Source organism: Fukomys damarensis, unplaced genomic scaffold (genome assembly GCF_012274545.1).
Source record: "Fukomys damarensis isolate Sample0158 unplaced genomic scaffold, DMR_v1.0_HiC HiC_scaffold_38, whole genome shotgun sequence".
Taxonomy (NCBI): Eukaryota; Metazoa; Chordata; class Mammalia; order Rodentia; family Bathyergidae; genus Fukomys; species Fukomys damarensis.
Genome location: NW_022900950.1, coordinates 29,850,426 through 29,869,470, shown reverse-complemented (window position 1 = coordinate 29,869,470; position 19,045 = coordinate 29,850,426). Strand labels below are relative to the sequence as shown.

Genomic DNA, 19,045 nt, shown 5'->3' with positions numbered 1-19,045 from the left:
GAATGCCAATAAGATAATTTTATATATGATCTTATTTAAAATTTGCAAATTTGCTGAGTTGGAGAAAAGACAGACTCTTCAACAAATGGTGCTGGGGAAATGATATTTACATAGAGAATAATGAAGTTGAACCATTACCTGACATTATTAACAAAAATAAAGTCAAGATAGAGGGAAATCCTAAATGTAAGCTGTAAAACTATAAAAAACTAATAGAAAACAAGAAAAAAAATCTTCATGACACTGGGTTTGGTTGTGAGTTCATGGGTACAACATAAAAGCAAAAACTGACAAAAATTTTGTACATGAAAGAACAATCAATGAAGGGCAAAGGCAATTTTATGAAAGAGGAGAAAATATTTTCTAATCATGTATGAATTAGAAGCTATTATCTAGAGTATATAAAGATTGTCAGTAACTCAAAATATCAACAGCAAAGTAACCTGATTCAAAGTGGGCAAAGGACTCAAACAGTTGTCATTGTTTAATAATAATAGAATTTCATTTTTGCAAGATGAAAAAATTCTGTAGGTGGATTGCACAGCAGTGTTAATATATCAATATACTTCATATATTATTTAAAGTTTGCAAATTCTATGAGAAACTGAAGTTCAGAAAAGCTAACTCAGGCACCCAGTTTCACTCATCAGTGAGAGACAGAAGCAATAGATGAAGCATTTAAAGCTAGGGATATCTAATTCTGAATTGCAAGCATGACGGTAATGGATATGCTTATTACCTGATTTGATTTATACACAATGTAGGCATGATTGAAAAATCACTCAGTACCCCCTAAGTATATACAGTTATGATGCGTCAAATAAAATAAAATAAAATCTAACTCTATGGTTGAAAAGAGAGAATCGAGGTTTCAGTAATCATAATCATAAACTGTGAAATGTAGCTAAAATTTTTCTTTGTTAATTATACAAAGAATCTTGCAATTAAGGACACATTTTGACAAATCACCCCAACCAAAGAGTTTAAAGAGTGTGGTCCTGAGTCCTGTGGATCTAGGTTCTAATCTCATCTCTGTCACTTATTATTTGTGTGACCTAAGTGTCTATTTCAGCCTCCCCAAGTCTCACTTTCCACTATTCTTACATCAGGAATAATAATAATACCTACTTTATAACATTGCCATGATGGTTAAATATGATTATACATTTAAAGCAATATCACAGTGTGTGGTATACTTAAAGTGCCCACTAGATGCTGGCTATTACTATCAATGTATTATAATTTGTAAAGATATTTTTGGCATGTAGTCCCATAGAAGGCATAAAATTTGTTACTTGTTTTGAAGTAACATTTGTTACTTGATTTGAGAGATTTTTTTTCTAAGTGGGATTTTGCAAGAAATTTATTGGTGTAAAGATATGTGTCATTCGTTACCAAGTACACTCATATTTTTAATCAGTAATAGTGGTATTTGCAATTCATAATTTAAGAGAGGATAATTGCATGGTCCTTTATATACCACTTATTTTTGATCTATGGATAGATTTAGGTCACCATTGATAGAATGACTCTTCGTTTGGCTTCCCTCTCTTCCAGTTTTGGTTCACCTTTGTTAATGGATTTTCTGGACAGATTATATTTGAGCGTTGGTGTATCAGCACATACAATGTGGTAAGCATTCTTCATCTCTCTCTGATAGCGTGCAGTTCTGAGGGGACATTTCTTTACTGATTTTGTGTGGGAACTGTATCTAAGCAATCATCTGTGTGCTTAGCAGGCAGCACAATTAAAGCCTTAGGGCCTCTGTTGCTGTGACAAGCCATGCAGAAGCTCAAACTCCTCACTTATATTTTCCATCATAGCAGATCACTTTAGAATAAGTCCATGAAATGTGTGCTGAATGTATTGTAATAATATACCTGAAATCTCTTTACTCTGTGAAAAGTTTTCACACTTTTAAATTAGTATATGTTTGTGATACATAAAATTTTATTTATTATACATAATTGTATTATACATATTTGCATATTACATATACATAGTTGTATTTATTATACAAAGCATTGTATTTGTTATTGGGGGAAATATATATAATTCTTTGATTGCTTTTGACCCCTTTTCATTCCTCTTAAGAAAGGCTGGGCATGGTGGCGCACACCTGTAATCCCAGCACTCAGGAGGCTGAGGCAGGAGGATCACTGTGAGTTTGAGACAACCTGGGATACATAGTGAGTTCCAGGTCAGTCTCAACTACATAGTGAGACCCTGTCTCAAAAAACAAACAAACAAATAACAAAACAACAAAAAAAAAACAAAAAAAGAAAGTGAAAATAACTGAACTCTACTTAAATCATTTCATTTAATACCAATAATTAAGGCTTACGTATGTCTGCATATGTGTGTGGATGTGTGTTTATAATGTAATTCTATGTTCTATTAAGCCTGTTGGTAAAAAATTTGTCTGTGAAAATATATCTTTTGCTTATACTAAATAATAAATTTTGATCTCAAGTCTTATAGCAATATTTTCCATTTTAATGGGATTTGCTAATATAAAAAAATTATCCCATTACTTGACTACTCCTGAATTAGAAAACTAGATGTAAATTAAAAAGTAAGTCTAAATAGCAGGTAAGCTATATTACATTTTAGTTTTTGTTTTATTATTTTCCCCCTTAAGACTAGGAAACTAGTTTCCTAGCAAGTGTTACATGATTTGGCCTACATACTTATTAAGGCAGTCACAATATACCACATATGCTCTGTGCCTCAAGCCCTAAAATTTTGTCTTCTAGGGGTTTTAATTCTGAAACAGACAACATTGACAGATGTCACTTGACAGAAGCCATTAGTGTCCAATAATACAAAAATGTCTAGTGCTACGAGTAACTAGTTTGTGTAAATGCCAGTCGTTAGATTTATGTGATGTGATCCAAAACTATAGTAAACACTTAATTTTTTAAAATCTTATTACAATAAAAGACATTAATCCCATTAATCCCAATACCCCTCACTTCCAACTCATATCCCATCATTCTTGCAACTTTTTGAAGCAGTTCTAGAAGTCCTCATTCATGAATGTCTTTACTTCTGCTGTTAACAGCTGCCCGATGTTCTGAATTGTTCCAAAATGCTTACCATATAGTCAATTTGATTTTGGGGAAAAGCCAGAAGTTACATGGTGCCAGATGCAGTGAAGAAGATGCTTGAGGACACACTGTAATATTTTTACAAGCTTGCCTTTTCATTCAATAGTACCTAGCAGCACGCCGCATTCACCATACTTTTTTATCACATCTCATAGACACTCATGATTAATTTCAAGAAGACAACTTAATGGAAAGCACAAAAATATCTTCCATTCTTAAAATGCTAAAAATCATTGACTCAGAGAAAAATATGTCAAGCAGCCAAATAAGAAACACACATATGGAAAATAAATATAAAATAAATAAATATAAAAATAAAAGACCACATTAGAAACTTTGAAGGTCATAAGACAAGAGAATATTTCTGAAATTCAAAAAAAATTAAAAATTCATGAATGAAGAATTCTGTGACCAGTACAATGTCTTTAGAGATATTATGGTGAAATTAAAACCTACTCAAAGCAAGAAAACAGGAAATCCATCAACTGTATACCTGAAATGTAAAATTAAGTTTTTCAAGCAAGAGAAAAAGTATACCAGAAAGATACTTGGATTTCTTCAAAGAAATGAAGAGCACCAGAAATTATAGTTATAGGGAAAATAAAAGAAGCTTAAAAAAATACATTCTCTTTAATAGACTGTTTAAACTGATTAAACAGGTAAATAGTGCTATTTAAAACAAAACTAATAAGATAGGGCTTATGAATTATGTAGTTAAAATACACAAATAAATATAACAAAATGAATAGGAGAGGGGAATTAAAGTACAATATTATTTGAATTCTGTGATATATCATACCTGTATATTATAAACCTTAGTGGGCAAATAAAAAAATACAAAAGGCATAGCTAACAAACCAATAGATACAGTAAATTTTTAAAAATAATTAATGCAAAAGAATTCAGAAAATGAAACAAAAATGAATAAAGGCAATAAATAGAAAACATAGGAAGATACTAGATTTAAACCAAACATATTTGCAGTAATACTGAATAAAAGTGGTCTAAATATTCTAGTTAAAAAACATTATCACAGTGAATTAATAGTATTAATATAAAATGTTATGTTATACACAATAAACCTATTTTAAATATAAAGACACAGGTAATCAAAAGGAAAAAGGTGGAAAAAAAAAAAGCTCACTACATAAACCCTAGAGAGAAATGTGGCTGTATTCAGAACAGCAGGCTTTAGGATAGTCTAATGATAAAGATGGACTTTTTAAATTTTTAATTTTTTAACTTAGTACATGTTTGCAGTACATAAAAATTATATTCACTGTAGGGAATTGGTTCATGTACATAACACATCTCAATTTCAGTTCCTTTTTTCCCCTTCCCTCCCCTCCTTTTTTTTTTTTTTGCCAGCATTAGATTCATTTATTTATCTTATAGGTTCTTATAAAGTTAAAGTTAATTATCATATATACAGATTAACAACCACACTAATAATCCAAAAACATACAAAACATATAAAACATGTATACTAATCAAGCTTCACTATTAAATACTTTTAGGATAGATGTTTTTAATGATAAAAGGAATAATTTGTCAGGAGCATATTAGAATTTTAAATATATAATCACTATTAGGATGACATATGAGAAACTGATAGTCATAAAGAAGGATAAACTTGAGACATTTCTAGTTAAATAGATATACCTTGAGACCATACTCTTAAGTGAAATAAATTGGACACATGTGTAAATATTGCATTATCTTTCTGGTGTGAGAAACTGAAAGTGTAAATAAGGACCAAAATGTATAATAGATATTGTGAAGTAGGAAGAAATTGTGCAAAATACTACTGTGTCTGGTGCTGGGGATTTAGCTCAGAGATTCTGCTGCCTACCTTGCAAAGTGCAAGGGCCCAAGTTTGATCCCCAGTACCAAAAAAAACAAAAAAACAAAACAAAATCAAAACCATAAAACAAAACAAAAAATAATACTGTGTCAGATACTTTGTTAACAATTAAAATGTTTTATGCAAATACATAATTTTAAAAGAAACTGATATAATTAAATGTAAATTTATTAAATCTACACAGTTATTTGACTCCTTTTTAATGGATAGAAACTAGAAAAAATTTAGAAAGTATATAGGCTATTTGAACAATATTATAACTATTTGACTGAATTGGCACACAGAAAACTCCACCCAGCAGCAACAGCAAAATATACATTTTATTTCAAAATGCATATTGAATGAATGCCATGCTGGGCAATAAAATAAGACAATAAATTCTGAAGAATTAATGCTATACAGAATATGTTCTGTGAACATAATGGGCTTAAACTAGAAATCAATAACAATAACATATTAGGAAAATGACTATATATTTGAAAATTAACATATGTCTAAATGTAATGTGGGTTGCAGAAGAAATAAAAAAAGAAATTACAAGGTATTTTGAACAAGATAAGAAGCAAAACTTTTCAAATTGTATGAGATATCATTAAAACAACAGATAGAATTTTAAAATGCTTAAGTAGAAATAAGAGCCTAAAATCAGTGGCCCAAAAATCATCCTCAAGAAACTAGAAAAAGAAGAGTAAATAAAGTCCAAATTAAGCACAGCAAAAGAAATAATATATATAAAGAAATGTAAAGCAGAGAAGCAATAGAGAAAACCAATGGGGGAAAATACTGGCTCATAAAAAGAGTCAATTAGGAAGATAAATCTCTAGCTGAACTGGTCAATATAGATACTAACAATATCAGGAATGAAAATCATGACTACAGAGCCTACAGATAGTAAATGGATAAGCAAATACTATGAAAAACTTTGTGACATATTTTACATCTTAGGTGAAATTGACAAATTCCTTGATGAAATGGATAAATTTCTTGAAAGATACAAACCTACTAAATGACCCCATAAATGACCTCATATCTACTAAATTTTTGAATTCTTAAAAATTTTCTCATCAAATAAATCCAAAATATTTAACAAAATTTCAAAAAGTTTTTAAGACACGAAAGGAAAAAAGCCCCCAACTTATGATGAAGCTTCACTCTGATACCCAAACAAGAAAAACTGATTACAGAAAAGCACAAATATCTTCATTAATGTTGATGCAAATATCCCGCACAGAATTTAGGAAACCAAATACACCAAAATATAAAAAAGAAATACTATTTGAGAAATTAGCTACTCCGCAAATTTAGTTTACAAAGAAAAGTCAATCACTGTACTCCACAATGTTAATAGATTAAAAAAGACAAACCATATAGTCATCTCCTTAGATGCTGTAAAAACATTTGGAAGAATTCAGCATTCCTAAGATCAGAATCAAGTCAAGAATGTATGTTGTTAAATCATCTGTTCAACATTGTCTGCACATCCTAGCTAGTATAGGAAAAAGAGAATCAATAGATTGGAAAAGATGTAAAACTTCCTTTAATTGCTTCCAATAATACATACAAAGTTCTAAGGAAAATTCAGAGTTCCTGTATTATGTCAGATTGTTATAATAAAAGTCTTCATTCGTTCACACTCCTCGATATCTACACCTTTTGGTTTGCCTACTCACACTGATTCTGGGCTTCGTCATCTGACTTACTCTGGCCAGTGGAACAGTTGCAAACATGAGATATATGCAGATGTGAAAAACACTTTCTCATGGAAGCAAATCCCTTTCTGAATACTCTTTGTGAACAATCCCTGGTTAAATTGCCATGGGAAGAGAAACCATGTGAAGGAAAAAAAAAAAAAGACAAAGAAAGAAACACCATTCCAGATGAGGTTCAAGTGTTGTTTTCTAAGAGATCTTTTTGTCAGCATGCAGTTAAAATTATAGTTAACATAACTCATGTACTTCTATCTTCCTTCTTGCAATTTTCTTTGTCTCAGTTTCTCTCCCCTTTTCTTCCTTCTTCCTTCTTTCTTTGTCTTGTCCACTACTTTTCTCATAATATTGTGCCTTCTGTTACAAGGTTCCCTTCTTGAAAAGATCCATGGCTTTTGAAAGAATAAGTTCCTGGCATAATGGTTTTAAAATAAATATTCAAAGAGTAAATAAATGAAAAAACGGCTTTTTAAGTTTCTGAAAATTGAGATTACAAGATTCTTGTGAAATTATTTTTCACTTAGTTTAACATTAACAGTATTTATTGAGTTTCTTCTAAATGTGAAGTACTGACAAAAGAACAACCTATAATACGACCAGTTCTTCTACAGGAATTACATGACATGATTGCTAGATTTGGTAGACAATATTATCCCTGTTTCTTAAATAACCAGACACTCCATGCATTTATTTTCAGGAATGCAAAATAAATGTATTTGTTTCATCTCCATAAAGCTTAGTTTATGAGCTATTGAATCAAAGGTTTGGCTCAGGTTGAAAAATTGTCATGATTGGATAGATGCATTTGAATTGATAAGACTCAGTAATACCTGCAATGTAAATAGCTTTTAGTTTTACATAGCTAAGACTTACTACAAGTTGCAACAGTGATTGAGGATTATGTATATCTTTCTTCTAGCTGCTCACATAATGATGTCTTATTGATCATTATGTGTATATCTGAAGTAAATTAACACTGGTACAGTGTGATTTAGTTAAGTATAAACTAAAAGTTTTAACAGATGCTTATTTTCCATGTAGATTTTCACTTCATTACCAGCTTTCACTCTTGGAATTTTTGAACAGTGTTGTAGTCAAAAGAGCTTGCTCGAACATCCACAACTCTACACAATTTCTCAGAAAGGAGAAATTTTCAACACAAGGGTAAGCAGAAAATTTCTTGTGGGTCTTTCCTCTCACCATAACTCCAAAGATTCCTTTGCTCTCTTCCCTTTCTGATGCTTAGAAAAAAGCAATTAAAATATCCAAGAAAAGACACCCAGCAGAGTAATAGCTGTGTCAAATGGAACCTCTAATCCTAGTTCTTTGAGGTCTCTCCATATTGATTCCCATATGGTTGCATCAGTCTCCATTCCCACCAGCAATGGAGAAGGGTTCCTTTCTCCCCACAACCCTGTCAACATTTGCTATTGGTTCATTTCTTGATAGCAGCCATTCTTTGTGGGGTGAGGTGGAATATCAGTGTTGTTTTCATCTGCATCTCTTGAATGACCAGTGTAAATACCAAATAGTTTCTCTGGTGTGAAAAACTATAATTGTACATAAGATCCTAATTGTATAATTGACAATGTGAAATAGGAAGAAAAGGGCTAAAGGTGTAGGGGCAGTGAGAAGGGTAGGGGAAAGGAAATAAGAGAAAAGAAAAATATATGAGAAAATGAAAAAATGGAAATAAAGTATTTGTAAATAGCAAAGGGAGGGGAGAGAGGGCTGGGGTAAGGGGAAAAAAATGACCTGTCATGTACAAGATCCCAATGATGAATTGTAACTGTACGGTATACCTAAAATGTACCACCAAAATAAACTGATATAAAATCTAAAAAAATATATCCAAGGAAAGAGCAATGTGCCATCTGCCTGCTAGTTTAGCTTATACATGGACTTGAGGTTCAAATAACAAAAATAATAGTATATAGGAATAAAAAAATGTCTTGTGAATTAAGAAGCAGGGTACCATGTGTGGTTCACAGGTTGTACACCAGACATCATCTGAAGACTTGTTATGTGATGGGAAATTCCAGGAAGCACAAAAGAGGTACTAAGGTCTACTTTTAGATGACACATTATTCCAAAAGATTATCTTGGAAAGATCACTTTCTTAGGTCATACAATTTGAGATTCACTTGGGGAGGGTGTTTTATAAATTGCCAGAGCAATGACATGCACTCTTGTCAATTTTTAGTAAGCCTGACTGTACATCTCAATTATTTGGGAAACTTTTAAAATATATAAACGTCTAGAAAAAAGTACAAGCATTTTAAATGTATTGAGACATTTGGCATAATGGCCCAAATCATCTATATTATAAATATTGCATCTCTTTAAAAATGTGTTATTCAAAACTTTCATGTCCTTACTGATTTTTCCATCCACTTGTGCCATTAGTTATTGGAGTGTGTTAAAATCTCCACCACATTGTGGGTTTATTCATTTCCATTTGAAGTTCTTCCCATTTTATTCCTTGTATCGTGCAGCTCTGTTGTTAGGTTTATTCATGTTTAGGATTGTAATCATCTCATCATGGATCCCTTTATCATTGTGAAATGATGTTTGTTTTTCCTGGTAACATTCTTTACTATAAAATCTACTTTGATAGTAATATTTCAGCTTCATTTGCTTTTCATCTGTCATATTTTCTTCTACAATTTAAGTGTTGTATTATTTTTTTTTCACTCACTGAGTTTATTGGTACTTTTTAGGGAAACAGTACAGTTACATTCATCATTGGGGTCTTGTACCTTGACATAACAGGTCTTGGTTCTCATTTTTTTCCCTTTGTCCCTGCCCTCCCTTCACCCCCGCCTCCCCTCCCCATTTACAAACACTTTTTTTCTGTTTTTTCATTTTCTCATAGGTATTTTTCTCCCTTATTACCTTTCCCTTACCCTTCCCACTTCCTCCACACCTTTAGCCCTTTTCTTCCTATTTCACATTCTCAATCATATCATTAGGATCTTGTGTACTATTATAGTTTTTCACACCAGAGAAACTATTCAATATTTATACATTTGTGACTTATTTATTTCACTTAGGAGTATATCCTCAATATATATCCATTTTTCTATGAATGACTCTTAATTTCTCATTCTTTATGGCTGAGTAGTATTCCATTTTACAGAAAAACCACATCTTCTTTATCCAGTCTCCAACTGATGGGCAAATGGGCTGTTTCCAAGTTTTAGCTATTACAAACTGTGCCTCCATAAACATAGGTGTGCATATATCACTGTGATATGATTCTTTTAATTCTTTTGGAAAGATACTCCGCAGAGGGATGACTGGGTCAAATGGAACCTCTAGTCCCAGCTCTTTGAGGTATCTCCATATTGATTTCCATAGTGGTTGTACCAGTCTGCACTCCCACCAACAATGGAGAAGGGTTCCTTTCTCCCCATAACCCTGCCAACGTTTGTTACTGGTTGATTTCTTGATAGCAGCCATTCTTTGTGGGGTGAGGTGGAATCTCAGTGTTGTTTTCATCTGCATCTCTCAGATGACCAGTGATGTGAAACATTTTTTCATATATTTACTTGCAGTTTTTACTTCTATGTCTGAGAAATGTCTGTTCATTTCAGATGCCCATTTTTGAATCGGGTCTTTATATTTGGGGGGGCTGATTGTTTTGAGTTCTTTGTATATTCTAGGTAAGAGTCCTTTGTCTGAGAAGCAGCTGGTAAAAAATTTTTCCATATTGTAGGTTATCTTTTAGTTCTGCTGACGGTTTCTTTTGAAGTGCAGAAGCTTTTTAATAAGATGAGATCCCAGTTGTTGATTCTTTCTGCTAATTCCCGTGCTACTGAGGATTTGTCCATAAAGTCTTTTCCTGTGCCAATGTCATTTCCTCCCTTGTATGAGCTTTAGGTTTGCCCTGTTCTTCTTTTTCTAGAAGCTTGAGCTTCAGCATCAGATTGTGTATTTGAGCTCACTCCATTTTCCTAAAAGGAGTATTCACTATTATGAATTTCCCTCATAAGACTTTCATTATGTCCCAGAGATTCCAATATGTTGCATTGGCATTGTCTTTTAATTGTAGGAACTGTCTGTTTTCTTCTTTAATTTCCTGTGTGACCCATTGCTTATTCAGAAGTATGCTGTTCAATTTCCATGTGTTTATGAAGTTCTTGCAGTTTCTTTTACTACTGACCTCCAATTTCATCTCACTATGGTCTGACACTATACAGGGGATCACTTCAATTCCTTTGCATTTACTTAAACATGTTCTGTTAATGAGTATGTGGTCTATTTTGGAGAATGACCCACATGCCTCTAAAGAGAATGTGCATTCTTATTTTGTGGGGTGCAACACTCTGTAAACATCTGTTAAGTTCTCTTGTTCAAGAATTTGATTGAGCTCTAATTTTTTTTTGTCTAGTTGATATATTTGTGTTAGTGGGGTTGATGTCCCCTAGTACTCTTGTATTAGTGCTTATTTGAATTTTTTTTGCAGGAGGCAGAACCACTGAGCTAAGTCCCTGGACTAGTGCTTATTTGATTTTTTTATGTCCATTAGTATTTGTTTTATATAGTTGGGCACACTAGTGTTTGGTGAATATATATTAATAATTGTCATCTCTTCCTCTTGGACTGTTTCCTTTACACAGATATAGTGTCCATCTTTGAATCTCTTACTTGGTGTTGGTTTGAAATCCACTTGATCTGAAAGGAGGGTAGTCACTCCTGTTTTTTTGGGGGGGGTTGTTGCATGGAGAATTGTTTTTCACCCTTTATCTTTCAGTCTATAAGTTTCTTTTTTAATTAAATGTGTTCCGTGTATGAAGCATATTGTTGGATCTTGCTTCTTGACCCATTCTGTTAGTTTATTTCTTTTGATTGGTGAATTGAGACCATAAACTTTGATGGTTAAAACTGATATGTGTTGAGTTATCCCTGTCATTACTTTTTCTTTCTGTTGGATTCTCCCCTTTTCATTTAACTTCTTGTCATGCCCTGTGGATTCATTCTGCTGGGCTTCCTGGGTTTGTGATCCTCATTGTCTTTTCCTAGGATATTGTTTAAAATATTTTCGAGTGCTGGTTTGGTGACCATGAATTTCCTCATGTGCTCTTTATCATGACGGTATCTTATTTCTCTATCAACTTTGAAAGATAGTTTGGTAGAGTACATCAATCTGGGTTGGAGGTTTTCTTTAGGGCTTGAAATGTGTCACTCCATGCTCTTCTACCTTGAGGGTTTGTGTTGAGAAGTGTGCTATGATTCTGATGGGCTCTATTTTGTACGTAATTTGTTTCTTTTCTCTTAAGTGCTTGTAGAATTTTGTTCTTCTGTTGGGTTTCTGGAATCTTAACTATTATATGCTATGTGTAGATTTTTTTTTAAAATCATGGCTAGTTGGAGTCCTATATGCCTCACTTATCTGTATGTCAAGTTCTTTTCCCCTACTTGGGAAGTTTTCTGACATTACTTCTGTAAACAGTTTTTTTTTTATGTTGTCTGCACTCTTTCCTGTTTCTTCATTGACTCTGATGAGTCTTATGTTACTTATTTGCATCGTCTAGCAGCTGCTGGGTTGATTTCTCATGGTCCCTTACTATTTTTAAGAATTTTTTCTTTTCCTGGTCAATAGTCACAATCCTGTCTTCTATATCTGATATTTTGTCCTCACATTGGCTTATTCTGCTGCATGAACTTCCATTGGAGTTTTTAATGCCCTGGAAATCTTTTGGCATCTGTTTTATGGATTCCATTAATTTCCTACATTGGGGTTCCATTATATTTCCTACCTCCTCTACTTTTTTAAAATCTGTGTCCACTCTAGATTTATTAATCATGTCTTGCACTACAGGCACAATCTCTGCTGTTACCTGAGAAATTATTTCTGATTTGATTTTTTCCAGATCCTCTTTCATTGCCAATTCAGGAAATCCAGGTGGTTGAGTATCAGGTTGTTCTATATCATTGCAATTTGGGGTTGCCTTAGGTGATCTGGAAGTCTGGTTTTGAGACTTATTTACAGATCACTTCCACAGATGCAGCCTGCTGTGCCTTTTTTGAAGTGCCTTTTTGCTCACCCAGTGGTCTTCAATTCTCAGCAAGCTACCGAGGAGCCTTTTTCTGTTGCTCACCAGTACACCAATTCCTGGGGTCAGAATGGTGGCCTTCTGGATCCCTGAGCTGAGCTGTTGTGTGGTGGGCTTCTGGCTGGGGCCTGTGCACACTTGGCATGGTATCTAAATGTGCTTCTTGGGGCTGGGGATTTAGCTCAGTGGTGCAGTGGCCTGCCTTGCAAGCGCAAGGACCCGATTTCAATCCCTGGTACCAAAAATATAAATAAATAAATGTGCTTCTTGCTGAGGCCCCCATGTAGCTGTTGTCTGGGAGGGCCTTTGACTGGAGGCTGTTCACCCCAATTCCTATTGTCTGTGCAGGCTTCTGGCTAGGGTTTCCGTGCACTTATCAATGGTATCAGTGTGAACCTGTGGCTGTTGCTTGTGTGCCTGTGTAGCTGTTTTCCAGTTTGGCCCTTGGCTGTGACCTGTGGTATGGTGGGCCGCTGATTAAAGCTGGCTTGCCTGTATAGCTCTTTTCTGGGAAGGCATTTGGCTTGGCAAGTATTCCCAAGCCTCTGGCATCAGGGAAGAGCCCTGGCTGGGATCCCCCTGCAGCTGCATCTCTCTTGTCCACACTGCTGCTCCCTGAGATCTGTGCATGTGCACTTATCAATGGTATGGCAGGCCTCTTTATACTGTAAAAAACATTGATATAGTATATTTCTATTTCTGTCCTCCTATTTTTTGGGTTAGTGTCATCATACATGTCAGTTTTACATATTTTATAAGTTCTTCATGATATTCATACCTTGCTTTAATAATTATTTTTAAAATTAGTTAAATATTAGGAGAAACTCTTTGCCTATGTATTTATCATTTCTAATGAGATCTACCTTCTACGTAGAATTGTCCTATTAATCTGTGATTGTTTTCTTTCTGTCTTAAGAACTTCCTCAAACATTTCTTTATTGTGCAAGTCTGTTGGCAATTAACTCTTACAACTTTTCTATGTGTGGAAAACGTCACCCATATTCAAAGTCACTTTTGTTTAGTGTATTGTTCAGCTTTCTGTTTCTACAACAAAATGCTAGAATCAATTAATTCCTAAGGGTGAAGTGTTCATTTAGTTTCTAGTTGCACTCCACAGTTGCATGGCCTTGTATCTTTGGGCATGTAATGAGAGCACTAGATTGCAGTGACAGGGAGCACATGATGGAGCAAAGTATTTCAATTTTCAGCTAGAGAAACAATTTTAAACAGAGGGAAAGAGAAGCTCAGCCAAGGTCCCATGTCTTCTCAAGGGCACACCCCTCACCACTACCAGTGGCCTAACCACCTTCCATGAGGTCCCACCTCTGAAAAGTCCGCAGCACCTCCCAGTAGCATCACTCTGGGTACCAAGTGTTCACATATGGACCTCTAGGGGACATTAGCAAACCATAGCACTTGATATAAAACTTTAGGTTGATACTTTCTTTTCTTTTGTGTTTTTGTGTACATTATTTTGAAGTGAAATTGCTCATTTTTATTGTACTATAAGTAATGTGTCTTTTTCCTCTTGATGCTTTTAAGATTTGTCTTCTTTATTACTGGATATGTATGGGCATTTCATTATGATGTACCTTGTTTCTTCATTTTTTTCATTTTGTTTTGTTTTGGTTTTGGTTTTTTGTGCTTCATGGATCTGTTCACTTTTGTTTAGCTTCTTGGATTTGTGAGTTCATAGTAGAGGCATCAGAAAACTATGACCTATGGGTAAATTCAGTCCTGTGCCTGATTTTATAAACAAAGTTTCATTGGAACATAGTCATGTCCATTCATTTACATATTATTTATGGCTATTACAAGAGCAAAGTTGAGCAGTTGAATAGCAATTATATGACCACAAAAGCCTAAAATACTATCTGGTCTTTTACAGAAAAAGTTTACTGGTATTTATTTATAATATTTTCTGTCAAGCATGAAAGTAATTATATTTAAAATAGAAAGAATAATGATTTCTGTTTTTAATGTTTCTGCCAGTTAATTGATATGAAACCCTGTTTGAATGGAAAGATTTTACCTTACTGAGGCTTCCTTTAAGAAAATTGTGCATTGTCTGTTACAAATTACTTTTGAGAAGGATCAGAGTATAGATGTAAGAATAAAAGTATATCATATATACCATGCAATTACATTTAAAGTCATATGAATTTGAAATTTAAAATATTTTTATTTCTTTTAAAATTACTGTTACAAAAACACTGAACATAATAGATAGTTTAAGCTTTCAAATTTTTAATAATTAATTTTTAACTTTACACATTTTTATTTAATAAACTAAAATGTGTTAACCTATAATAATGTTATCCTATCATATTAAATAATTTCAGTATTTTTAGTCTATAATTCCAAATACCATCAAATAATGTTTTCTACAATTTTGCAGTCACTTATAAAACTAGAATGAAGAAATAAATTTTTCAGTCTCTAGAAAACATTTTAGCTTTGTGACTGTGTTATACAGAGCAAGTATATTTCACAATGTTAGATCAGTCTAATATCTTCACTTTCTTCTTTTGTTTTCTTTTAGGTATTTTGGATGGACTGTATGAATGCTTTGGTTCACTCGTTCATTCTCTTCTGGCTTCCTATGAAAATACTGGAGCATGGTAAAAGTTTCACTGTTTCAAATATCAGTCAGATAAGGTTGCTCTCACTGTAGTCAGTGTGTGTATGTGTGTGTGTGTGTGTGTGTGTGTGTGTGTGTGTACAGAAATAACAAGGATACAAAAAGAGAATTCAGAAAAAAAATATTTACCTAAATTTAAGATTAGATTAGACACTCCTATGGCTAACAGACTGCACTTTGTATATTTAATAGCTGACCTTTGGAACTCATTCTCTTTGCCTTTTACCAGTATATATTGAGGTCAGTGCATTTATGTTACTCTCGAATAAACACTTGAATCAGGAAGTCTGATGGAAAATAACAGTTTTGATGAATCAGAGATGCCTTTTGTTAGTAAATTTGACTTTATGTTTACTTTAGTTCTTGTTTTCACATCCAGAACTTCACATTTTAATTTAAACAATAGCATGAGTCTAAAAAGATATATAGAAACTTAACCTTATCTGACTAAGTGTCCTTTTCATACTGTATAATTTTCCAAACAACATTATATGTGAAGTTTTTCTCTAAACTGATTTATTTGGGCCCTGGATGTGCAGAACTAGGAGATGATATTTATGAAACATGTTATTGGTGTCCATTGGGTTCACATACCATAATTTAAAGTGTGAAGTATACTTATTTTATATACCTAGATTTAGTTTCTGTTGAATATTTCTAGCAAGATGTTCTTTATCTTGAACATATTTAAACTTTTAAAAATCAGATATGTGTTGAAATGTATGTTTGCATTTAAAACTGACTCTGCATATTATATAGCTCAAAGCCACTGTAAAAATGAATGAAACTTTCAGCCAGAAACAAAGATAAAGATCAAAAGATTATGAAGGTTTAGTTCTGGCTCCAGGATGAGGATGGGAAGAACTTCAAGGATCCATTCTCCACACAAATAAGCAAAGCGCATCAAACTATCAGAACCCAGCCCTGTAGGAGCTCTAGAAATTGTCCTGAAAATAAAGAAGAAACCTGTATTCAAGCAAATTTATTAAAGCTTAGTAAGAAAAAGAAGTCTTTGACTTTTGATCCATACACTGCTTCCTTCTTCCTCATGTCACAGCTTAGCCTGGTGGAAGGTCCACTTCAAGTAAGTGGTAAAGAATATGGGACTATTGTTTTTTTGAGTTTTCCAGCAAGATTACTATATCTCACCAGCAGGGGCAGTACCACAGAATTTCTCATGTCCTCCAATTCTGAGTTGAAGGAGCTAAATTCCTAAATTCCTAACAAAAGTGACTAAGTTAGAGCTCTGTTTTTTCCAACCAACCCATGTACATAGGACAGAGTCTATAACTTATACCTAGCAAGCAAAAAATACTGGGGCTCTAACCACCCTCACCCCGCTTGCTCTTTGAGCATGAATTGGTACTGTATTTCATTAAATGCTATTTTTGCATTGGCTGAGATGGACATATGCTTTTTGTCCTTACTTATATTTATGTGGTGAATTACATTTATTGATTTGCATATGATGAACACTTCCTGTGTCCTTGGAATGAATCCTGCTTGGTAATGGAGTGTAGTCTTTTTGATGATTTGCTGCAATATATTTGCCAGTATCTTAAGGATTCTTGCACCTATGTTCATTAAAGAGATTGGTGCATAGCTCTCTTTTTTGGGTTGTGTCCTTTCCTGGTTTTGGAATAAGGGTAATGCTTGCTTCCAGGAATGACTTTAGGAGTACAGCTTCCCTGTCAATTTTAATAAAGAGTTTGAGGAGTGTTGGCACCAGATCTTTGGTAAAGTTCTTGTAGAATGCTGCAGTGAATCCTCCATTACGACCTGAACTTTTCTTAGTGGGTAGGTTTATTATTATTATTATTATTATTGTTGTTGTTGTTGTTGTTGTTATCATCTTTTCAATTTCACTAACTGATACTGGCCAATTTAAAAATTTTATATCTTCTTGGTTTGGTTTGGTATTTCATATGTATCTAAGAATTTATCTATTTCTTCTGAGTTTTTCATTTTATTACAATAAAGGTTCTCCAAGTAGTTGCTCATTCTAGATTTCCACAGAATCTGTTGTGATTTCATCTCGTTTTTTTTTTTTTTCCCCAGTTGCATAGATTGGGTCTTTTCTTTCCTTATTTTAATAAGATTGGCTAAGAGGCTGCTTATTTTCTTCAGTCATTCAAAGAACCAACTCTTCAATTCATTGATTCTATTATTGTTGTTGTTGTTGTTGTTGTTGTTGTTGTTGTTGTTTTGGTACTGGGGATTGAATTTGAGTACTTGTGCTTGAGAGGCAGGTGGTGACACCACTGAGCTGAATCCCCAGCCCTTCATTGATTCTTTATATTGTTTTTTAGTCTTAATTTCATTAATTCCTACTCTGATGTTTATTATTTTCTTCCCTGTACTAGATTTGGGTTTGGATTATTCTTGTTTTTCTAGGCTCTTTAGGCCCATCATTGAGTTATTTGTTTGAGAGTGTTCTGTTTTTGTAACTGAGGAATTTACTGCTTTAAACTTTCCACTTAGGGCTTTTTTCATTGTGACCCATAGGTTCCAATGTATCTGTAATGGTTTGTCTCTAGATGTCCTACTCATGTAGTCATAGGTGGGGCTTTTTCAGATGTGATTGAAAATAGAGTGTGGGATTGATTCATGGTGCAATGCTAAGATTAAGGGTGTGAGTGTTGTCCACTCTAAGGGCAGGTAGCCTGGGTACAATATATAAGGGACAGAGGGCTCAGTGGTGCCACACCTGCCTCGCAAGTGCAAGGTCCTGAGTTTGATCCCTGGTCATGGCAGGGAGACAATATAAAAGACAGAATGAGGACTTGCTACTACTAATTTATAGTTTGTTGCTTGCTTACTTTTGGTGTCCTATGTCTGCCATGCACTGCTCTCTGCAGTGCCCCTCTGCCATGCCATCCTGCCTTGGAGCCAGTCAGTTATGGACTGAAATTGTTAAACTGTGAGCTGAAATAAATTGTTCTTCCTTTGACTTTGGGTGTTGGATATTTTATCTCAGCAATGAGGAAAAGTAACTAAGACAATGTTGGACTGGCATTATCATTTGATTATAGAAACTGTCTAATTTCCTTAATTTTACCAGTGGCCCATTGATTAAGAACATATTATTTAATTTCCATGTGTTTTCATTATTTCTGTGATATCTTTGCCATAGCTTTCTAGTCTCACTGCACTATGGTCTGATAATATGCATGCAATAATTTCAGTTCTTTTGCATTTACTGCAGCATATTCTATGAGTTAGTATGTGGTTTAGTTTGGAGAAAGTCTCACATGCTGCTGAGAAGAGTGTGTACTCTGTTGTTGGGTAGAACGTTCTGTAAATATTAAGTCATTTGTTTAAACATTTGGTTTCTTTGTTAAATTTTTACTTAGCTGATCTGTACTTTGGTGACAGTGAAGTTTTGAGATCCCGTATTACAATTGTATTGATGTTCATATGATTTTTGCATATCCATTAGGGTTTGCTTTATGAAGTTGGGTGCACTAGTATTTGGTGCATATATATATTTATAATTGTTAAATCTTCCTGTTGAATTGTTCCCTTAACCTGTATATACTATCCTTTGTCTCTTCTAATTGGTCTTGTTTTGAAATCCACTTTCCTTGAAATTATGATAGCAACTCCTGATTTTTATCAGATTCTTGTTGCATGAAATATTATTTTCCATTCTTTGATTTTTAATC

General features: G+C 33.7%; 1 protein-coding gene across 2 annotated transcripts in view; it reads left to right on the top strand.

The window, feature by feature from the left end:
* Positions 1-19,045, top strand: part of LOC104862105 (phospholipid-transporting ATPase IB-like) — a 68,255-nt gene that overhangs the window by 9,090 nt on the left and 40,120 nt on the right. For both annotated transcript variants that reach the window (XM_033759860.1, XM_010623817.3), the window contains exons 3-5: positions 1,558-1,632; positions 7,722-7,844; positions 15,282-15,360. In XM_033759860.1, the coding sequence (XP_033615751.1) occupies positions 15,291-15,360 (70 nt within the window). In that variant the 5' untranslated portion in view covers positions 1,558-1,632; positions 7,722-7,844; positions 15,282-15,290. The remainder of the gene's footprint in view (positions 1-1,557; positions 1,633-7,721; positions 7,845-15,281; positions 15,361-19,045) is intronic.